This window comes from Bidens hawaiensis, unplaced genomic scaffold (assembly GCF_021521415.1).
Source record: "Bidens hawaiensis isolate Kalapana, Puna unplaced genomic scaffold, B.hawaiensis_p1.1 tig00038543_1, whole genome shotgun sequence".
Classification (NCBI taxonomy): domain Eukaryota; kingdom Viridiplantae; phylum Streptophyta; class Magnoliopsida; order Asterales; family Asteraceae; genus Bidens; species Bidens hawaiensis.
In genome coordinates this window covers 36,199-60,004 of record NW_027505554.1, presented here as the reverse complement: position 1 = coordinate 60,004, position 23,806 = coordinate 36,199, and the positions used below count along the sequence as shown (strand labels likewise).

Below are 23,806 nucleotides of genomic sequence, written 5' to 3'. Positions count from 1 at the left end.
CACTAGGGTAGAAGATAATAATGTGTAAGTAATCTTAAGAAAAACACCGAAGAGATTAGAGACTTCACCAAGTATCGTTATCAATTAAGGTTTTGATAAAGCGCTCAAAGCCTCAAACTTATGTGTTTCTCACCTGCTCTCACCAAAACCGAATGTGTATGTATACATGCATATATTCATGGCTTCATAAACCGAAGACAAAAATAAGATGCCATGCAGGTTGCCAATGAAGTCACTAATGAAATCTTCACATAACCAATTAGAAAGGAGATTTCAAGCCAACACAACACATTATCCTTTGATCAAAGCAAGTGAGGTCATCTAGGTAAGATGTTTTAGACAATATTTACTTTAGATGCTGTGATGATGATACTTAGACAATGTTGCTTTGGTTGTTGGTGATACCTTTAGACAGGTCGTTTATCATTTGATATTTTACTTATTTTAGTGTTAACCATAAAGGTCCCTTTTACTACTTCATTACGTTATATTATTTCCGTTACCTGAGTCGGTACTCAATCTAGCCATCTGGTGACCCGATCGAGCCCAAGGGTAAAGGAAGATGTCGCGTTTAGTGCTTCATTAGAGAAACAAGAACAATTTATTAAAGAATTGAAGGCAACAACAAAATTGAAAAGATTGGCAGATAATTTGATTATACAAAAGAAGCAAAAGTTCTTCAAATCAAAACAATGGATAAAAACGCGGCAAGACTACTGTACATTAAAAATTCGAATTAATCTATTACAAATGTATGGGAGAATCGCACTTGAACATAAGAGTTACAAACCATGTATTTCACAAAAACAAAACCAACATGAACACTCCATTACTAAGCCGTGACCGTGAACTTGTAAGAAGCATACGAGAGAGAAGACAAACCCCAACTATGGTGAATAAGTTCGGCTTTAGACGTCGGACCACCAGCACCCATCGCAACATGCAACGGGTAAAAATGGTCGGGCCATGGGTGGGCCACGGTTGCATGTGGGGCCTTCTCCTTATAGCTGTTTACATCTTCATACCTTCCATCAATTAACGCTTCCTTGAGCCATGCGTCAAACTCTTGTGCCCACGCTTGCACCGAGGTGGTGTTGCGCAACATTCTCAAGTTGTGAGTGGTGGCACCTGAACCGACAATGAGCACCCCTTCGTCTTTAAGGGGTGCCAACGCCTTACCCATGTTGTAATGGTAAGCAGCGTCTTTGTCTGTCTGCACAGACAACTGACAAACCGGAATATCTGCCTCTGGGTACATGAGCATTAGTGGGACCCACGCACCATGGTCAAGCCCCCGTTTCTTGTCCTCATCCACGCGGTCGAACCCAGAAGACGTGAGTAGTTCCTTGACTCGTTTTGCTAGTTTTGGAGCTCCTGGTGCTGGATACTTGAGCTGGTTTTGAAACAAATTTCAAGAAATAAGAAACCATCTTACTGTAACAGATCCTGTTTGCTAAACAGGCCATGTTCGTCGGCTGACGGGTCGAGCCCAAAACAAACCTGAGAATCGTGTTACACACATGAACCCGAACACGACCCGCTATAACTCAACCCGAAAAAGACTATTTACTTATCTTACATATTTATACTTGAAGATTCTATGTTTGCATATTATTTTTTAGAGCAATTATGTTTAAGTATGCCAATTTACTTTTAAAATTTAAAAATAAACCAAGTGGTTTATGTTATGATATAAAACATAGTTTGAAAGCTTGAAAAGCAAATAAATGGGTTAAACAGATCAATCCGCGAACCCGTCAGATTGACAAGAACACGACCCGTTTAGCCAAACATTTCGGGAAAATTCCCTAAATGACCCATTTGAAATGAGAGAAAATTTAAATGTATTAACAATCAATATTCCCAAAATGGACCAACAAATTTGGACTGAGCGACGGGATTTAAAAAAATTTGAATCTAGTCTGTTCTATCCAAATTTAAAGTGAATCCGTCTTTCCAGTCCAAATTTAAAGGGAATCCGTCTTTCCCGTCCAAATTTTAAATAATTTCGTCTTTCCGGTCCAAATTTTTAAAATAATTTTTTTGTTCTTTTCTCTAACACTTTTTTCTCTCTCCTTCAACCTCTCTTTTCTTTTCTTTTCTTCTTTTTTATCATCATCATCTTCTTTTTATTCATCATGGTGATTTCTAGTTTTCGACTTGTTGAAAGATTTCGATAAACACGGAGTGGCTTCATCGTCAATTTTGTCATCTTCATCATTGTTATAGAAATCATAGTAATAATTATCGAGAAACGACGAGAAATCTTGGAACTTGATCGTTTTCCGTTAATGGGTTTTCTTTTTAACGCCGGTGATGAAGAAGAAAAAATGATGATGATGAAGATGAAGAAGATTAAAAAAGGAGAAAGAGGTTGATGGAGAGAGAGGAAAAAGTGTTAAAGAAAAGGACAAAAAGAAATTCTAAAAATTCTAAAATTTTAGATTGAAATGACGAAATTATTTAAAATTTGGACGGGAAAGACAGATCCACTTTAAATTTGGATGGGAAAGACGGATTCACTTTAAATTTGGACGGGCAGACGGAATTCAAATCCTTTTTGAATTTGTTGATCCATTTTGGGAATATTAATTATTAATGGGTCATTAAAATTTTCTCTCTCTTCAAATTGCCAATTTCTGTCCTCGTGTTTGACCTGAAACTGACCCAACCCGTCTAGTCTAAAACTAAACCAACATATACCGGCAAGTACAGCCTAAACCTGACACGAATCCGTCTAGTCTAAACATAAACCCAACACGACCCATTTAACCAAACATAAACCCAACAAATCTATAATAACACTGGTTATAAAAATCCAATCCACGTTAAAGCTAAACTAAACCTAAATCATCAAAAGGAAAAACATAAACATTAACCAATTAAAATAATTAATTACCTCGTACATGGATTTGGGGAAATTATAAAAATCATAGATAGTCTCCGAAGTCCCGTTGACGGTGGGATAGGAAGTCTCCCAGTGACCAGAGATGACAAGGATGGAGGAGGGACGTGGGGTACACCTTCTGCTGAAAGGATTGGAGGAAATGGTTTCATCGATGGATAACGTCGGAGATCCGTGGGATATGTAGAATGTGTCTGGAATCTTCATTGCCATCATCATCTTGATCTGATCTTGAATTGAATTCTTTTATTCATTTGATTGATGATTTGGGGACTTATTTATATGGAGAGGGTTTTGTCTCACCGACCCTAAAGTCATTGATTACGTTTTCATAACGTCTATGTTAAGTATTTTATTAAAACTTGCACGATATCTTTGTGTTATTTTTTTTTATTAATTTAAATGATTGTATATGATAAAAAATATATATATCATCATGTCGGGTACTCTTTCTGTAATAATTAACTAATTCAGAAAAACACGATAAACCATTTTTTTTAACTTTTCAACAGGCCGGCAACTATTGTAGCGACCGATTCCATTATAAAAAAGGAAATTATATTGCAATTTGATTATTAAAATTTAAAACATAAGTAATACTGCGGTACCCTGTGATTTTCTATGTCGCAGGTTCGAGTTTCATTTGTAACAAAATGTCATGCGCAAACCAATGGTTTTACCGTAGTGAGCCTTTGGACAACGAGTTTCTCCTAGAATTGATGGCAGGTCAGGTCACCAGCGTTGTCTGTGATAAGTAAGGGTGTTTATCGGTTCGGTTAACCATTTTTCGATTTGTTAAATTTGATTTGTTCAGAAAATCCAACTTGGCCGAATACAAAAGGGGGATATAATCGAACCAAATCGAATTCAGTTTGGATCGGTTTCGGTTAAAACCGATTTAAACCCTCTAACCATACTCTTGAATTTACATATTTGCTCATCATGAGATTTGAACCCTCAACTGCATAGAGATAAACACATGTCATGCACACCTTGATATACATACTACTAGACTACAAGCTCTTTGGTCCTCTTTGATTAGATCATGGGTTAATACTCTTTGGATGTGAAGAAAACAAATGGTCATGCTGAAACTAATTGGATTTGTTTCACAGTGTTTCACTTTGTATTCTGATAAAAATATGGATTGAAGGCTGCATAAGATCAACTACGATTCATCGGTCATGCTCAATGAAATGTCGATGCTCTATCTTGATGCAGTCACGATCACCCGTGTGAGAATCAACTACAACTTATACAATGTTTACTGGGTTGAACCTAACACATTTAGATCATATACAGATATAAGTGTATTTGATCACCTATCACATTTCACAAGTAGTTTATTATAAGTTATATGATCACCTATCACACTCACAAGATTCAAATATCTTTTTATAATGAGTTATCAACATTTATGTATGAATACTTTATGTACAATCAGAAACTACATAAGTAAACCATTCAAAATTTCTTCATCCGTTACTTGTTTTACATATCAACCACCTAAAGACCCTAACTTTGACCAATTTTGACCAGATGTATATTAGGCACGCTTTTTAAAACCAAGACGTTCTCACATTAGCTTCCGAAACATACCCTGAGATCATAAGCTCACTCGAAAGCATTTCTAACATGGCATAAATACGCTCCGACTCAATGTGAGATTTATCTCCCGCCACAAATTGTTGAACTACACCATTGATCTCAATGCAACTCACACCCGGATTCTTCTCTATACCCTTTCTTTTCATCCTCCTCCTCACATTACTCGCCTTATACCAATCTCCACCCGCAGCATACATATTAGACAAAAGAACATAATTAGAGTCACCACTCGGGTCCACTTCACTAATAAACCGCATCAACTTTTCAGCTAACTGTACATCATTAGCCTCCTTGCAGGCTGCCAAAACCGACCCCAGTACAACTTCATTCGGTATCATTGGCATATTTGTTACAACATTCAACGCCTCTTCCAACATGCCAGCGCGACTATAAAGATCCACTAAACATCCGTAATGCTCGATTCTAGGCTTTATTTTATAAACTTTTATCATCATGTCAAAAAGGTTTTTGCCCTCGTCCACCAAACCAGCATGACTATACGCGGTTAAAGCCCCAGTGAAAGTCACCCCATCTGGTTTAAAACCATCCTTTTGCATTAGATAAAAATATTCAAGAGTTCGTTCAACGTTTCCATTAAGCGCAAAACCTACGATAATCGAGTTCCACGAGACGAGATTGTGTTTAGACATGGTGTGAAACACTTGAAGCGCGAGTTCAATGCACCCGCATCTAGAGTACATGTCTATTAACGAATTATTCACCCGTATATTGTCCTTAACATTCCCGTTTAACACAAGTCGATGAAGCCATAATCCTAATCTCAGCGCACCTAAATTCGCACACGCAGATAACGCAGACACAACCGTGACATGATCCGGTTCCACCTTCGACACCTGCATTCGTTGAAACCACTCCAACGCATATTCAAACTGTCCTTTCTTAACAAACCCGTCAATTACCGCGGTATACGAAATAACATCTCGTTCAGGCATTTCATCGAACACTTGGAGTGCATGACCAATATCCCCATTTCTCATCAACCCAGCAACCATAGTGTTCCAAGTCACCTTATTTTTGAAACCCATGTAGTCAAAACACAAACGAGCAAGATCTATTTGATTGGATTTACAATACATGTCGATAACAGCTGTACCCACCATGACATTGTTCGTATGGTAACCGAGTTTACAGATAATGGCGTGAAGCTCCAAATGAAGGGGCGTGTAAAGGGTGTTCGGCGCAGCCGGAGAGAAGGGTTACGAAGGTGATGTGGTTGGGTTGAACTCCGGCGAGTCGCATGCGGGTGAACTCGGTTGCAGCGAGGTTTAAACTTCCGGTTTGGCAGTGACGGGCTATTGATGAAGTCCATGAAGAGACTGTGAAATGATTGTCGTCGTGGTCAGGTGGCGGTGTACGGAATTGTTTGGTGGCGGTGTACGGAATTGTTTGGTGATGGGTGCAGCTGTTGAGACGAAGAGGTTCATTTCTTTTGCGGAGTGTGTACGTCTGCAACTCTTAAGTAGGGGTCAGAGTGGAGCAGCTCGCCCGGCTCGTGAACTACAAGGAATCGGTTTGATAAAATCATAAAAGGCTTAAAACGAGCTGAGTTGTGTTGAGCCCGATCCTCAATTACATCTTGTTTAGTGATGAAGTCCGAGCTCAAGCACTTACGTGTTTTTTATTAGTTTAACGCTATATTGTTGAACTCGAGCCGAGCTTTAGCTCGATTTATGTACATAAATTATGTGATTTATCATTTTATATAGAGAAAAAGGCCATTGAACGGAAGATTGTGTGAAGCATAAACCGATGTAACAGTCTAGTCCAGTCCAGAGAACATACACAATAGGTAGAGTATAACAAACCCAAGCTAGAGCTTTGAAGCCCCTATTTTTAAAAAATATTAATAGGCGATATATACAATTAATATAAGTTGACTTGTTTACTAACAAGTCTACTTTAGTTTGGTGGTAAGAAGTGATGTTTGTTTTTAAGGCATCCAGGATCGAATCTCCTATTTTCCACTAACCAATTTTTTATTTTTTGAGTCTTTAATCTTTTGAGAGGGATACAGAATTAATTCACTAGTAAGTTTACTAGATTTCATTTATCTTAAAATAAAGATTGAATCAATAATAATATAAGGTAGCGTTTGTTATGCAGTAATGACAGACGGAATGGAATGATTCATTACGTGAGAACGAAAAAAGAGGTGTTTGGTTGCACAATGGAATGGAATCATCCATTACACATGAAATCTCATTCCATCAAAACTATTCCTTCCTACCCCCTTCTTTTTTTTCATTTCATTCCTCCTTCAACCTACTTTCTCAACAACACCATCATCTAACAACAACCACTGCCACCACTACCATAGCCACCACCATCATCTGACCACCACCGCCACCACCACCACCTCCGCCGCCACCACCGTCGCCGCCACCACCACCTGACCGCCACCGTCGCCATCACCACCCACACCACCACCACCTTACCACCCAAGCTACCACCGCCACCATCGTCGCCATAACCACAACAACCATTGTCACCGTCGCCACCCGACCATAACCGCCACCACCACTATCACTGCCTGGCCACCACCACCGTCATCACCACCCTACCACCGCCATCACTACTAATGCTACCATCGCTTGACCACCACCACCCCCGCCGCTTGACCGCCACCACCACTACCATAGCCGCCACCATCATCTGATCACCACCGCCACTGTCACCACCACCACCACCTCCGCCGCCACCACCACCTGATCTCCACTGTCACCATCACCACCTACACCACCACCACCTTACCACCCAAGCTACCACCACCACCATCGTCGCCATAACCACAACAAACATTGTCACCGTCGCCACTCGACCATAACCACCACCACTATCACTGCATGGCCACCACCACTGTCATCACCACCCTACCACCGCCATCACTACTAATGCTACCATCGCTTGACCCCCCCCCCCCCCCCCCCCGCCTGACCACCACCACCACCGCCGCCACCGACATTTTCATCTCCAGAGCTACCACCACCGTCGTCATTTCAGTTTTTTTTTAAATTTATATATTTGAGATAGGAATATTTTAATTATTTCTATTTCATTCAAAAAAAAAATTTCGGATACTAAACAACATAACGTAATTATTCATTTCATTTCCATATGTTAACCAAACAAGACAAAGGAATGGTAATGATCCATTTCATTCATTTGTCCATTCCATTCCTCCTTCATTCCATTTCTTTTAACCAAACATACCCTAAATGTGTTTCTAGTTATAGCCAAAAAATATATATATAATTTTGGAAGATGTAAATTCAAAATTACATTTTTAGTGATATAAAGACACTCATTATTTTACAAAATTAGAATGATATATAAACATTATACTTGTAAATTATTATATTTAAATTGTTCATGTGTTGTCCAAGATGTTTTCATTATCTCCAATCAAGTTGTTTTCATATCGTGTTCCAACACATGTTTGTCGGTTTTTTTATAAAAAAGAGTAAAATTAAATATTGTCAAGCTTATATTATATAATTGACTTAACGAGGCTATTTTTTAACGTTTTAACTTATTAATTGAATTAAATGTGATGTAAAATAGTAGCAACAAAAAGAAAAGAAAAAAAGAAAGAAAAGAAAAGTATGAATCCATTTATTATTAAGGCCCCAACTTTATAAGCGCTTAGGGCCATCAAAATGGTTGGGCCGACCCTGCTAACCCAGTAGATAACAAGGATAAGCACAAGCCATGCAAGAAATTATATGTATATATTAATTTCAAAGTTCACAGCACTCACAGTTTGTTACTGTTATGGTGTTCCCATTTTTTATGCGTGAGTTACAGTAGTTAATAGGGGATGATGGGCCACGTACTTTTACACACGTGTCATGTCTCTGTCGTATCTTCCTACTAATGCACTTCATCTAATAATTGCATTTTGACATTTGGGCGGTGCCTTTTGTTTTCCAGCGGTCACAGACATGACATCGTCCTCTTTGTTTTCCATCGGTTGTTGCCACCATCGTTGATTGTTGTCGGGTTCTATTTACGAACCCTAGGCGGCGGTTTTGTGCTGATGTCAATGCTCCGGTGTGGGGTCGTCTATTGTTAATGGGGCGGTAGTGTGGTGGTGATATTTTCCGACTGCTTGCAATTATCATTTATCTTTAATTTATTGCTTGATTGTACTCAAATTAGTGGTTCATTGTTTGTGATTTTGTTATCACAACAATATTAGATTCAGTGGCGAAGGTTAGTTAGGGCCGGGGATGGCCTTGACCCCCGGCTTTTTTGCGTAGTGGCGTAAATTTACCCGTTTTCGTCCGAATTTTTTTATACGTAGTGTAAATTTAGCCGTTTTCAGCTGAAAATTTGAGCCCGCCCCCCTTCGTTTGTGAAATTTTGTATACATTTTGAGTCCCCCACCCCCCGGATGTCTTAGTCCAAGCTTCGCCACTGATGATTTTATTTTTCTTTATTATTTTATTAATATGAACATCATTAATAATGACAATTTGCCTATTCAATTAAATGACTCCACCAAGTGATATGTACAAAAAGACAGAAACCAAGTTGTTGCATCGAAGAATAAAAGAACTTGTTTGATATAAATATATATAATTTATTTTATTCATATAACTAACTGGATATGCTAGGGAAAATACGAAGAAATTTCATAGCCTCCAATGTGAGAGTATTTGCAGGACTAAAATCTTTATTTGAGCCGTCAGCTTTGACCACATGTGACCATAAATACTAAGCATGCATGTGGAACAACATAGAACAAGAACACAAAGTAACACATATTCTCTTTCAAGGCCCTTCTTCTTCTTCTTCCTTGATCGAGCTTATGTTCTTGTATTCACTATCAAATTTAAAAAATATGGGAGTAGGTGGGCGGATGGCCGATTCATTTGATCAGGTGAATGATATCCTCAAACGTGTCCCGGTTGACCCGCCATTCTCATTGAGTGATCTGAAAAAAGTAATCCCAGCCCATTGCTTCGAGCGATCGCTCATCCGTTGATCATACTATGTTGTTCACGATCTTATTGTTACCTACGTCTTTTACTTCCTTGCAAACACTTACATTCCCCTTCTCCCTGCTCCTTTAGCTTACTTAGCATGGCCCGTTTACTGGTTTTGCCAAGCTAGCATCCTGACTGGATTGTGGGTGATTGGTCATGAATGTGGTCACCATGCCTTTAGTGAATACCAGTGGGTTGATGACATCGTTGGATTCATCCTCCATTCGGCACTCTTTACCCCTTATTTCTCTTGGAAGTACAGCCATCGAAGTCACCATGCCAACACAAACTCACTTGATAATGATGAAGTTTACATCCCTAAACGTAAATCCAAAGTCATGATTTATTCGAAAGTTCTTAACAACCCACCTGGCCGAGTCTTCACTTTGGTATTTAGGTTGACCCTCGGGTTTCCTTTGTATCTCTTGACTAATGTTTCTGGGAAGAAATACCAAAGATTTGCCAACCACTTTGATCCATTAAGTCCCATTTTCACCGAGCGTGAAAGAATTCAGGTTCTGCTCTCGGATCTTGGTATTCTTGCAGTACTTTATGCTCTTCGGTTGCTTGTAGCGGTGAAAGGATTCACTTGGGTGACGTGCATGTATCTCGTTCCTGTGTTAGGTGTGCACGCTTTCTTCGTTTTGATCACTTATTTGCACCACACCCATCTCTCCTTGCCGCATTATGACTCCACCGAGTGGAACTGGATCAAAGGAGCGTTATCGACAATCGATAGAGATTTTGGATTTCTAAATAGGGTATTCCACGACGTTACGCACACTCATGTATTGCATCATCTCATCTCATATATTCCACATTATCATGCAAAAGAAGCTAGGGACGCGATCAAACCAGTTTTGGGTGATTACTATAAGATCGATAGGACTCCAATCTTCAAAGCTATGTGGAGAGAGGCTAAGGAATGCATGTACATCGAGCCTGATCAAGATAGCAAGCGCAACGGTGTATACTGGTATCATAAGTTGTGATAACCCGCACAAAGCATAATTATTCCTTTGTTGTACGTTCACGTTTTTTTTTTTTGTCTAAAATTAAAAACTTGCATGTCTATGAGCAATGTTTCCCCAATTTACTTGAACCATACGAAATGTGTATTGTAAGTCTTTATGCAAATTTATTTTTCAAAATCGAATTTATAAGAAAAATAACTTATCGCTTATGTATCGAAAATTAGCATGGATATATAGTTCCTTTACATATATATCTTAGTTTTACTTATTGGTTTTTGCTTTCTTATTGTTTGAACCGTCATATTTATAACCATGTTGCGTTCAATTTTTTAAAATTTTACATTAGTTTGTTCACTTATAACACGTGTAGGGAAACCCTTTTTTATCCTTTAATTAGAAACACCTTATTATAATTAGAGCCTTTGGTTTAGTTAATCTAGAAAGTAGAGTTTTATTAATTTTTCTTTAGAAAATTTGTACCAGAAAATCTAACGTTTATAATTTGAGTTTAGAGTTTCAAATCTTTTCTTTATACCAAACCAAATTTTTTTGAAGAACATGAGAATAGTGGCTCACTTGTTTACCGCTAGTATGTACTCATGATTAATTCACAAGAAAGTAGTACGAAGGTTAAAAAGTCAACATATATTTTCTTCCACCTCCACAGGGAAATAAAGATGCAACAGTAATGTAACAAGCTGATCATTAATTGAAAGCAACTACGCTTTTATTTTTTGAAAAATGGAATTTTATTCAACCAAAAACCAAGGTAGCGAGATACTAGAAACAGCAAGAAACTCCAAACAAAGCTAACAAAACAATTACGTGAAAGTGTGAAACTAAAGGAACTCCAAGCCGACTCCTCAAGTGATATCCATCTTCGCTCGTTTCTTGATCCAGAAACCCAACGCCTTGACTTCCAAAATAATACAGCTAGCCATCGCCATTCTATTGATCCAAAAAGAAGCCCAATGCCCTCTTCTTGGCGGCACCTTTCTATGATTGATCCAGAAGCAATTAGTGAAGCAACTACACATATGTGCGAGTCATGTAAGACATTTACCTTCAAAGGCCACTCCTTGACCAATAATTGAAGCATTCAAGCAACTACTCGTATGTGCCAGACTATGAGTCATGAATCACGAGTGGAATTTATATTGCAAATATAGATTTGCATTATTCCTTTTCTTCCTTTTTTTTTTGGTTAAATATGCTAGGCAACGACTCCTCTTTCTCTATATGCGCTTTATGGAATGTTGGCTAGATTAGTAAGAGAAAATTACAATTTTGTCTTTTTAAACCATCTATGTTATGAAATGAGTCATTTTCAAAAATAATTTTATCATTATTTGCATTTCGCCTCGCTTTTAGTAGTTTACACTAACGGTCATCCACCGTCTTTGGTAATTCCTTATGTGCAAGCACATGAGGACATTTTGGTAATTCCACCTATTTTTTTTATACTATTAATAATATATATTATTAAAGATTGAAACCTCAACAGTATAAGAACCAATTTTTAAATTAATTACATAAATAGCCTTTCAATTAGTAAAAAGTATACAAAGGCAAAAATCCTAATAAAAAATATATAAAAACGAGGCAAAAATCCAAATAAAAAATAGAGAGAGAAAAGATTTTAGAAAGTACGTATCTCATAATTTGGGATATTTAAAATAATAAAAATTGTAATTTAGTCTAATTACTAAGGCCTCGTTTGTTTTTTTTAGAGATTTAAGTCTGAATCTAAATACCACATCAGAATGTTAAGAGGTGGTTCAAATATCTGAAATCTGAATCATTAAGAGGTGGAGGCTAGAGACGAACCTCTAGTCGTCGGAGATGGAGCCTAGTCTCCGGGTTAGAAGTTAATGGAGGCCGGAGACAAACGTAAGTTTTTTTTGGGTTAAGAGGTTTTCAGACCCACTAAAAGCTCTTACTGGTTCAGATGCTATTAAGACGCTGAACCTCTTAATGCCAAAAAAAAACAAACAGCCCCACGTCTGATTACGTCTGACCGAATCAGACGTTTTCCTCTATTCAGAGAAAAGAGACAAAAACAAACAGGGCCTAAGCTTTTTTTCGTTTTGTTTTATCAAGGCCTCTCATTTTTTTCTCATGATCTTTGATATTTAGGGGGTGCTTGGGATTTCTTATTCTAGCCTTCTTATGACTTTTACATAAGACCATGTGTAGGGGCTACAAATGTGGGTGACAAGGGACCGGACTACACAAACATGTCACATGCTTGTGTTATGGTGATGATGGTGTGGCTATCAATTATTGGTGGGAAGGGCAATTTTTGGGCACAACACCCCCTCCCGGGGCTACATATCGCCCATTGTTGCCACGTGTCAAAAATCGTCCCATTTTGTAGCCCCTCCACTATGCATAGCCTAAGTCATAAGTTACAAAATTGTAACTTATGAAAATTTTCCCCTCAATCATAAGTATCCTAGACCCCTTTTAACTTTTCAAAAACTTAATAAGTCGTAAGTTGGTGAAAATAAGCAATCCCAAACCCGCACCCGAAAGTACCCGTACCTAAAATCAGTAAATATGGGTACACATACTCGTACCCAATTTTATGGTGCGGGAACGGGTATGGGTACAAGTACTTTTGGGTACTACACTCGCTTCTGTACCACTGTGTTATTTTTTAAAAAAAATCTCCACTAAACTTGGTATCGGTAACGTAGAGTACCGACAAACAATTATTTATAATACCCAACTAAAACTGTAATAACAAAACCAAAACATAATACTAAAACTAAAAATGAAATAAACCATAGTATAAAATCCATTTATAATCAAGTAATGAATTTCAAAACATACAAAATCTCCCAACATTTTTGTTATCAAAATGTTTAAAACAATATTAATTTATGAAATGAAAGTCAACATTCGTTTAATCTTTGCAAGTCATGTTTATGTTTTCCCTTTTCTTTTTCTTTGTTTATTTTTTTCTTAATTTTTATAGAAAAATAAAAGAGAAAGTTAATACATGTTATTTAATGATATACTCAATTACACATACATGAAATAAAAGATAAGAATACACAATATATGAATATGCATATATAGATCGAAAATGAACTTATTCAACTAATATATGCTAGGTTTTGAAAATCTCGCTTGAAAGTTAAGTTACGAGTGTTGGAAACCTAATAAAAGCTCCTACATATTCTAAACGGGTACCAGTATTCGTAACACCCGTACCTGTAGCTGAGAGTACCCGTACCTATAATCAGTAAATTTGGGTACCCATACTCGTACCCAATAGACACGTACAAATACAGATACGGATACTGATACAGATACTGAACATGTATATGTATGGCCGTACCGGTATTCGAGAAAAAAATCTCATCTCTAATCCCAAACACCCCCTTAAATACAACTTCATTTCCCTGATTAGATTCATATACTTCGATCATTTCCCTGATTAGTTCACTCCTAATTTTTTGAAGATGAGCGATCGAGTCAAAATTACGATTGACCTTCCCACTCTAAACTAGTTTGAGGAAAAAAAAACTCCTGAAGGATAGCAAAAAATAAATATTAGAAGGAGAAGAAACTAAATATCAAATAAAACAAGACAAAGCTATTTAAAAAAGTGTTTTTTCATGGGTAAGAAACCTGTCGCACGCAAGAAGACATGTGGTTTTCCCTAGATCGTAATCTCCGCGGCTGATCGCAAAGCGGTGGAGGCGAGACCGTAATAAACTATATATTGTGTGTACAAACGTCCCCGGGGTAGTATGAGAATGAGAAGAAGAGAAAGAAACAAGTCAGATGCTCAAAGCTGTGATACCATGTAGAATAATGAAAACCTGTAAGGTGTGATATATTATTGATCAACTATATATATAGTCACAAAATATAAATAAAAGGAAAGATAATCAAATACAAATCTCCGACAATATAATACTAAAGGTCTAATAATATAATCTATAATATTCTCTAATATATAATTTACTTATGAAAACGCGTCCTTTAGGGTTTCTTTATAAAAATATGAAATTTGAAGACATCTTAATTTCCCTATTTATATTCGTTTACTTGTTTATCAAACCACATTTGTTTGAAGATGACCGGGAGAGTTGAAGGAACTGCAATTGGTATTGATCTTGGAACAACATATTCCTGTGTAGCTGCTTGGTTCGATAAGCACAATCGTGTTGAGATCATTCCTAATCAACTAGGTAACAGAATTACTCCTTCATGTGTTGCATGGGATGGAATGCAAATTCTAGTAGGCGAGGCTGCAAAAAATCAAATCACCAAAAACCCCAACAACACTGTTTTTGGTAACTTTCTTCCATATACAACTTTGCACACTTGTTTAGTTAATAGCTAATGCATGTGTCTGTTTTTCTTTTTCAAATAATGTGCCCACTGCCCGCAGATGTTAAACGTTTAATGGGAACCAGATTCAGTGATGGTATAGTTCAGAAAGACATTTGTACGAGACCGTTTAAGGTAATTGAAGGGTCCGGTGAGAAGCCAATCATTGTATTCGAACGCGAGTCCATTGAAAAGAAGTTTTCTCCTGAAGAAATATCTTCCATAATATTAAGAAACCTGAAAGAAGCCGCTGAAGCATACCTTGGAAGAACAGTCACTGATGCAGTCATAACTGTTCCTGCGTATTTTAATGACAAGCAACGCCAGGCGACCATGGATGCTGGTGTGTTGGCTGGGCTTAATGTCATGCGCTTGATTAACGAGCCAACATCCGCTGCAATCGCCTATGGGCTAGACAAGAGTGCTGACGTAAACTGTCCTGATGAGAAGAATGTGTTGGTATTTGATTTGGGTGGCGGAACCTTTGACGTGTCTCTTCTCAAGGTGAGTAAGGCTGGTAGCATTACCGTTAAAGCTGTGGGCGGTGATACTCATGTTGGTGGTGAAACTTTTGACCAGTTAATGGTGAATCATTGCGTTGAAATCTTTAAAAAGAGAGAGAACAAGGACTTAAGTGAGAACGCGAGGGCAAAGATGAGACTGAAAGTTGCTTGTGAGAAAGCAAAGAGGGATTTGTCATCGACGATACAAATACCGATTGAAATTGATTGCTTGTACGAGGGAATTGATTTCTCATCTAAATTCAGCCGAGCGAAATTCGAGGAGATTAATGCTGGTTTCTTCAACATGTTCATTAAGCACGTCGAGAACTGTTTGAGAGATGGAAATATGGACAAGAAGGATGTTGATGAAGTGGTTATTGTTGGCGGGTCGACGAGGATTCCAAAGCTGCAACAAATGTTGATTGAGTTTTTTGATGGGAAACCGCTTTGCAAGAGCATTAATGCAGATGAAGCGGTCGCTTACGGGGCTGCTGTGCTGGCTGCTAACTTAAGCGGTTATGGGAACAAAATGGTGCAGTATTTGGTGCTATTAGATGTGACACCTCTTTCTCTTGGCATTGCTATTGAAAAAGATGATGAAAAAATGAGTGTTGTTATCCCTAGGAACACACCGATACCCACCATCAAGGAGCAGGTTTATCAAACTCAGAGCGACAACCAAGTACGTGTGAGATTTGATGTATTTCAGGGTGAGGGCAGGTATGTGAAAGAAAATATTTTTCTTGACACGTTTACCCTTGATGGTATCCCTCCAGCGCCTAAAGGCGTAGAAAAGCTTAAGGTTTGCTTTAAGATGGATGCTAATGGTATTCTCAGTGTTTCAGCAGAGGTGGTATCCACCGGAAATAAAAGAAGTATTACAATTGCTAAGAGTGGAGATTTGTCTAACAAGAAGGCGAAAAAGATTGAAAATGAGTAACAAAATCATATCATCAATGGTGTTTATTTTGCTGTTTATTTCCGGCTGAATATGCATGTTGCCTTCACTAAAAACTGCAAAGAATCCACTCTTTTGTTAAGACTTTATTTTGCTTTTTTTGTAATCCATATTCAAGCCTATCTTTATGGCATGCTCAATCTTTTGAAAGGTTTAAGTTGCATCCAATTTGCACAATAAAATCATTTTGCAAATGTTTTTGAATTATGTTAGAGTGGTAAGAGAAACCCATATTTAATAATAATTTTTTTTTTCATTTAGAAAATCTTATCAAACATAGCACTATACTGATAATGTGACAGTCCATAAATTTCTTTCTTAGAAAAAAGCTTATCACAATCAAATGTATAAAACCATAAAATGGCAAATAAAAGGATGCCTACAAATTGATAATACAACAAACAGCTTAACAATCAAGCAAGCCATACAATTCTCAAATCGACAAACATACACATACACATATCATTATAACACGTTAAAAACTCGAAATAATTACAAATCCTAACATGAGGAAGCAAACCCGTTAAGTTGTTTTCTGTGGTGCTCGATCATCGGGGCCAGCAAGCATGATCTGTACATATAAACATATACATGTTTATAAATGTTTTCAGATGAGGGGTATAAATGTCTTTTTAAAAGACGAAGCTTACATTACAATCAAATGCGAATCTACGCGCTAGCATAATTGCAGCATTTCTTTCTCTTTCCGACTCGAATGCTAACACGAATGAGAGCCCTATCTTTGGTTGCCAAAATGCTGCTTGAGCTGCAGCATTACCACCACCTCTAACTCCACACAACTTGTTTTAGACAAAATCACACATAAAACTAATTATAAATTAGAAATGTTAAATAAAATAATATAAATCAGAAGTGTTGGCATATATACCTGCATAGACGAGGAATAATATTCTTTGGCGACTGTCGTTTTGTCCTTGCAAAGTTTCATTCTCATCTTTCCCACGTTAAGTACATGAATCGACTCTAAAGGATGGTTTTCGCCATTCATTTGGACAACAACTACCTGAACACAGGAATGGCATCATATGAACATAATTTCAAAAAATATGAGAATTTATATCATGTTTTATAAAAATTTGTTTATTTGAAAGGACACCAAAATTGCACAAATATACCTTGGTCATGGACACGCAAAATATCACAAAATGAGAGGTTCATTATAAAAGACTAAATTGTTGTGAAAATAAAATGAAGAAACTTAAATCGTTTTTCTATCAATGATTCACATTTTTAAAAACTTTTACTTCTTACATACAAATGTCTATGTTGTGTACACACAAGAAAAACATTAAACTAATTTGTTCATATGTTTTCACTTTTAAACATTTACCTACACACGTGTAGGAAATATATATACACGTGCAGAATTGTAGATTATATAAATAAGTGAGTTCTGTTTATACATTCTTTCGAATGTTAAAACTTAAAAGAAATGAATATACATTGCATTTTAACCATTTTCTTGTATTTAAAACTGAAAAAACAAATGATTTATTTCGTTCTTTATATTCTTGCAAAAAATATCGTCTCTAGCGTATGTGTGCGTGTAGGGGAGTGTTAAAATCACAACCAAGAAATATGTTGAGAACTACGAGAAGCGCATAAAAGAGAAACTTAAGGAAGCTATCTGACATACATTAAACTCAGTTTCATGCCGGCGCATCAATGCTTCCACATAGTTTCCAAGTCCTGCAGCTGTTTACAAAACTTTATCAATAAAAAAGTCAACAACCACTCGCATGAATTGGCTGCTAATAAACCATTCTTTAATGGTAATAAATATTATAAAAGAACATAAAATAAAAAATAAAAACCCAACCTGGATCTATGGGACCGGATGTTGCCAGCGTGACGCTAACCCCGTCTGACATAATATCAACTTGAAGTACTCGGCCAACGTCAGATGGTTCAGGAGCATAAATAGGTTTAGTGGCACCTAACAAGTATGATTGCTGCTTAGTGTTATAAAGGATTAAAGGATTTTAGAAGGTGTTGCAACATAATACCTGATATAAGGCACTTTTTTCCATCTTCAGACGCCAAACGATACCACTGAATAGAACATTCTAGAAGTTCTGGAGCTGTATCAGAACATGGATGGATTTCCAAATAAGAACCTAAAGCTTCGGTACCATCTAACTCAAACAAGTCAGGCGTATTATTCCCTCCACGTTTGCTCATTGCCAACTGAAATAGAAAGGAATAAAAATAATCAAAATGGCATAATACGAATTATAGAAATTATATAATTTCCCAAACTAACCTACCTCTTTTTGAAGCTTAAGTGAAGATTTAGACTTTTCTGCTAGTTGAATACGTAACGCTTGGAGTTCATGATCCATGTCCATAACCTGTGGAGATAATATTTAGTTTAACACTTTTGATCCATGTCCATATGATTTTTACAAAAGTTTAGCTTGACTTCTTTACAGGATTGAGGAATTAGAAATTGATACCACGCACATTGACATTTACGTTCTGTTCATGATGTAGACTAGTTTATAAAGCAAATAAATAGCAGGTAACCAACTACGAGTGTAACAAAAAACATTCTAAAAATGTAAGCATTTAACATTAGAAATTATACAGTAAAATACATATCATCGTCGTTAAACTGGCATTAGTTCTAAGAATTTACTGGTTGGGAAGTGTGATACCTTACTAGGCTGATGCAGCATCTTGATCCTTCTAGCTTCCTGAACCTCTTTCATCAGTTCTTCCACGTCCTTAATATCAGAATAATATCACAAAATACAACAGATTAAATTGCATCATCAACTTACTCCACACACTTACACACACACACACACATATATGTATGTATGTATGTATATATATATATGTGTGTGTGTGTGTTGTAAAACAAGATAGGGATTCATGACAATTATGAGAATTTAGGGATGACACTCAACACAAAAGACTAAATTAGTGTGATCACAAAAAGCACAAACCTAAATCATTTTATTTTTTTTATCAGTAGTTTCATATTTTAAATTAAAGAACATTACTTCTTACATACAAATCTCTATGTTAGATAATAGATACATAAAACACCACTAAACTAATTTGTTCATGTGTTTCTTTCACTTTTAAGTGTTTCTTGGTTCTAATTTAAACCCTCCCTATATAGTGTAAAACAACAGACACAATTACTAATTAGATGTTGTAGCTGGCAACCTTTTGAGTTTCTATATGAAAAATCCATTAGTAACATTATTGTTAGTACCGCGATCACTCTTGTCATTTTTTCTTAGTTATTAACAAATGTATGTTCTTGGCAATTTTTAAAAGGTCATATGGACTAAAGTCACTAAACAATGTTCAGAAACATGTAAGCAGGGATACCTGTTTCCCGGCAGCTCGGGACAACCTTTCTTGCTCCTGAAGAGCCTCTTCAACTCTCTCAACTGCAGCACGAGCCTTCTCGATTTCATTCCGTGCAAACGCCCGTTCTTCATCAACGAGTTTTTTTGCCTCTTCTGATGCCTATATATTATTATTACTACAACTCATCACCAAAACTCGAAACAATCGAATGGTTTTAATAATGGAAATTCAAGTGATTTACCACACGCATATGCTTAGGCGTGTAAACGCCCTGCTTGGGGTACGCGCATATAATGTATATATGTGTGAACCCTCGGGTGGGCAAAAGCGAAATTGCACTAATTTTGACGTTATTTTACTAATCTCGTGAAAATAACGTTCAAAATGGCAGAAGGTTAATCAGACATCATGTAGTGGCGTTGATAGCCGAAAGACAAGGGTACATGCACCAATCAGGCTGTGTCCCGAGGATTGAGTGCTATGTGCCTTATGTCCAAGGCTTGAAGCAAAGCTCTATTGAGCCGGGGGTCTCACCGGAAGCAGCCTCTCTATTCTTACGGGGTAGAGGTAAGGCTGTCTACATCTTACCCTCCTCAGACCCTACCATAGCTTTGCTATTGGTGGGATATACTGAGTATGATGATGATGATGATGATGATATGCTTAGGCGTGTAAACGAACCAAATGTTCAGTGTACTGTTCGTGAAGCGTTCAATGGGAAGTTGGTTTATGTTCGTTTAATAGACAAATGAACACAAACAACATTTTTTGTTCATTTATTTAAACAAACGAACATGAACAAACGTTTCGTTTGTTCATTTATTCATGATGTTTGTTTGTTAACGTTTGTTTATGTTTGTTCGTTTACGTTCATATATGTTCGTTAGTTGACGTTTGTTTTAAGTTCGTTCATGTATATATTCTAACTTTAAGTTAGATCATTTGGGTCCATTAATGTTTAGTCTAATTTTATGAAAATAAAATATCACTTAATAGAATTTAGCGTTTATTATACTCTTAGGCTCAATTATTTGATATTCAAATTTAATTTTAATTGGTGTCCGCTCAATTATGTTCATTTATGCAATTATGTTCGGTTATGTTTCATTCATTTACATTCATGAACCATTCATTTATATGGTTAGCGAATGAACATAAACAAACACGAACAAGAACAAGAAAAACTTGTTTGTGTTAGATCATTTGTTTGGTGAAGGTTAAATCAGCGAACATGAACAAGCCCATTTCGTGTTCGTTCGGTTCTTTACAAGCCTACGTATACTAACCTGTTTCAGAAAACTTGCAAGTTTCTTAACCTCAGCTTTCTCTTGAACCAACTCACTTTCCCTCTGAGTCAATTGAAACGTTAAAGACTCAACCTACAATAACAGATAAAAAACACAAGCATTAAGAAACGACATTTTTATCAACTAAACTAAAAAGTTAAAAAAAAAAAAAAGTCAAACTTGCCATAGCAATAGCCTCTTCAACGTCATCCTTGTTTTTACCAACTGCACGTCCTCTTAGCGATTCAAGCGCGTCTCTAAGGTTTTCTAGAAGCACGTGTTTCTCTAAAGAAGCAACATCTTGGAGTTTATTCTATTCCACATATGTTAAATATAGCATTTAGTATAATAAAATGATTTTAATAAACATATGAGATTTCAAATGTTCACCTCATCTGATAACTTTGCAGCTGCAGCTAAACCCTTTTCAAATTTACTGGCGAGATCACGAACCGAGAGGCGATTTTGCTGATCTAGCAGTTGGGCGGTCTCTTTTCGGGATTGTTCTTTCACGGAAACTAACTTTGCATCCTCCAAAGTGTTACTGGTTCTGTTTTTGTAATTTGGAAATCGAGCAGAGGCGAATACGACGTCTGCTGACACTGGGGAAACCGCGTCTGGTTGAGTTGTGTAGCTGAAATCGCGGCCCATTCTCGTCATGGGTATGGTTGGATATTACTCTGTTCAATTGAAGATCTTAAAACTATTTTAGTAACAATACAAAACCAACAAGTTGTTTCAAAAGTTTCAATAAGACAGTAGTACAATGGGTCGTATGAAGTCATATGAGCTGTATGATGTCAAATTAACTCTCTACACTAGAGCTTGTTACATCATACAAGCCGTATGATATGGCGAAAAACGGCCATACAGGCCGTATGACTTTATCAATGGTTATATTGGTGGTATGACTTTGTCAGTCACAACAATCATTTTCTCCATGATTGTCATACAGTCCGTATGGCATGTCAGTGGTGTCTGGATAGTTCGTCAGTAGTATTTGTTTAGCATTTCCCATTCAAATGCAAAGATTCAACCACTAAAATAACTTTGCACACCAGATTTTATCACATCATATGGGCCGTATGATTGGACAAAAAATGATCATACAGGTTGTATGACTTTGTCGATGATCACATACGTCATTTCTTTGTCAGTTAAAAACGTCATACTACTCATATAACTTGCCACTCATATGACCCATATTGTCATTTTCTCCATGTCATACGACCCGTATGACACGTCACTGGCGTTTGTTTAGCTTTTCCCTTGCAAAATGCAAAGATTCAACCACTAATGTCAAATTAACTCTACACACCAGAGCTTGTCACATCATACAGACCCGTATGTAAAATGGTCATACGGGTTGTTTGACTTTGTCAGTGGTCACACCAATCAATTCTTTTTCAGTCAGAAACATCATAGCCATACAGGCCATATATGGCTAATTTTCACATGTCATATATTTATTATTTAGCCCTGTCCTGTCCTTTCAAAATGCAAAGAAACCCATAAAATGTTTTTATATTAAAATGACAAAAAAAAATCCAAAATTGGAACTCCCACTTGGTTGTTGAACTGATGTAATTTTGTAAACCAAATAAATCAAATATATGTTGAACGAACAACAGCAAAATAAAAGAAACCCAGATTCAAATAGCAGAACAGTGATTAGAAACCAAACAAACCCTAATTGGAAAGATAAAGTGAAGCATGTGTACATACAGATCATGTAAGCATATGCAAATTGAACCAATTTGATGTCGAATTCAATAGACTATGAATGGTTGGATGATGAAAGTAGGCAGATTTGGAAATTGGAAGCTAATCTAATTCAATTGAATTGGGTTGCTTTTTAAAAGCAGGAAAAAAGTGTCCCAAGAAAAAAGTGAAGTTCAAAGTCTCCCTGTTGTTGTTTTGCTTGCAAATTGCTATTGCATTTTAGTCATGGCAGGGGCCTGGTTATTATTATTATCATTATTATTTTTAAGTGGATTTAATATTTTCTTAATTTTGTTTAGGTGGCTTGTCAACTATGAAGGGACGGCTATAATTTGTAATTTAAAAATTAAGGGTTTTAAGTTGAAAATGTTTTAAAAACATTTAATAATTCTTTTCACGGGTATTGACTATACGCCGACCAATTTATTATTTAACACCACTTTCTTTATTTCTTAGATGGTTATAACGTGGATTGAAACACGCTAGAGGTAATCAGACAGATTGTACATACGCATCTCTATTTCTATGCTTCCCTGCCATAGTCTTTCACAGATCGAGATAGCAGTTCTTAGTGGTTGCTGCTAATAATAGTTGTCAGTATTTATTTTTTGCTCGATCAAAACCAATGCAAGTCCTTGTGAAACAACATCCTTTCATTGTGGGTTAGTAGCATAAAACGTTAGCTCTCTGAAGCCATTGCTGCTACAATAGCCACTCAAGAGTGGCATTTGAAACCCCAACAAGTCTCATCAAGATTTGTAGTAGAAGAAACAACCTGCTATATGATACTCAAGTTGTCATTATAGTGCCAAAAACTGTATGAGAAAACAAGTAGCAATCTACTCGTTGAACCCCTAGGTAGCGTTTGGTATGCAAGAATGAAGGATGGAATGAAATGACCCATTGTGAGGGAATGAAGAAAAATGTGTTTGGTTGATCAGAGGAATGGAATGACTCATTCAAAGGAATGGAATGACCCATTACCTAGTCCATTCCATTCCCTCTAAAATACCCCATTTTCATTCCCTCCATACCCCCATGTTTTTTTCATTTCATTCCCTCTTTCACCCTACGTCACCTCCATCACCCTTCCACCACCACCCACCATCAACACCCACCACCTACCATCGCCGCCACCTGCCACCA

The 23,806-nt window shown here is 36.9% G+C and overlaps 3 protein-coding genes and 2 pseudogenes across 3 annotated transcripts; 2 read left to right on the top strand and 3 right to left on the bottom strand.

The window, feature by feature from the left end:
• Positions 1-650: 650 nt before the first annotated feature.
• On the bottom strand, positions 651-3,124 carry LOC143613926 (extradiol ring-cleavage dioxygenase-like). Its single transcript, XM_077087510.1, has 2 exons — positions 2,900-3,124; positions 651-1,393 (listed from the first exon to the last, which is right to left on the bottom strand). The coding sequence occupies exons 1-2, from the start codon at positions 3,122-3,124 to the stop codon at positions 833-835; spliced, it is 786 nt and encodes a 261-aa protein (XP_076943625.1). The 3' UTR covers positions 651-832.
• A 1,250-nt stretch (positions 3,125-4,374) lies between these two features.
• Positions 4,375-5,887, bottom strand: LOC143613925 (pentatricopeptide repeat-containing protein At1g05750, chloroplastic pseudogene; annotated as a pseudogene).
• Positions 5,888-9,358: 3,471 nt separating this feature from the next.
• On the top strand, positions 9,359-10,697 carry LOC143613924 (delta(12) fatty acid desaturase DES8.11 pseudogene; annotated as a pseudogene).
• Positions 10,698-14,502: 3,805 nt separating this feature from the next.
• On the top strand, positions 14,503-16,454 carry LOC143613920 (heat shock cognate 70 kDa protein-like). Its single transcript, XM_077087506.1, has 2 exons — positions 14,503-14,806; positions 14,905-16,454. The coding sequence occupies exons 1-2, from the start codon at positions 14,587-14,589 to the stop codon at positions 16,284-16,286; spliced, it is 1,602 nt and encodes a 533-aa protein (XP_076943621.1). The 5' UTR covers positions 14,503-14,586; the 3' UTR covers positions 16,287-16,454.
• Positions 16,455-16,622: 168 nt separating this feature from the next.
• LOC143613914 (stomatal closure-related actin-binding protein 1-like) lies at positions 16,623-22,912 on the bottom strand. The gene is made up of 13 exons (XM_077087502.1): positions 22,664-22,912; positions 21,329-21,618; positions 21,123-21,251; positions 20,939-21,031; positions 19,671-19,811; positions 18,983-19,051; positions 18,593-18,676; positions 18,332-18,512; positions 18,145-18,261; positions 17,962-18,020; positions 17,194-17,328; positions 16,955-17,104; positions 16,623-16,875 (listed from the first exon to the last, which is right to left on the bottom strand). The coding sequence occupies exons 2-13, from the start codon at positions 21,596-21,598 to the stop codon at positions 16,828-16,830; spliced, it is 1,476 nt and encodes a 491-aa protein (XP_076943617.1). The 5' UTR covers positions 21,599-21,618; positions 22,664-22,912; the 3' UTR covers positions 16,623-16,827.
• Between the last annotated feature and the right edge of the window lie 894 nt (positions 22,913-23,806).

Excerpts from the sequence above, each read along its gene's own strand:
- LOC143613920 (XM_077087506.1), top strand. The coding sequence starts at position 14,587 with ATGACCGGGAGAGTTGAAGGAACTGCAATTGGTATTGATCTTGGAACA. Across the intron at positions 14,807-14,904 it reads CCCCAACAACACTGTTTTTG|ATGTTAAACGTTTAATGGGA; the intron begins GTAACTTTCTTC and ends CACTGCCCGCAG.
- LOC143613926 (XM_077087510.1), bottom strand. The coding sequence starts at position 3,124 with ATGATGATGGCAATGAAGATTCCAGACACATTCTACATATCCCACGGA. Across the intron at positions 1,394-2,899 it reads TCCCCAAATCCATGTACGAG|CTCAAGTATCCAGCACCAGG; the intron begins GTAATTAATTAT and ends TTTCAAAACCAG.
- LOC143613914 (XM_077087502.1), bottom strand. The coding sequence starts at position 21,598 with ATGACGAGAATGGGCCGCGATTTCAGCTACACAACTCAACCAGACGCG. Across the intron at positions 21,032-21,122 it reads TTGAAGAGGCTATTGCTATG|GTTGAGTCTTTAACGTTTCA; the intron begins GCAAGTTTGACT and ends CTGTTATTGTAG. Across the intron at positions 18,262-18,331 it reads AAAAAAGTGCCTTATATCAG|GTGCCACTAAACCTATTTAT; the intron begins GTATTATGTTGC and ends CATACTTGTTAG.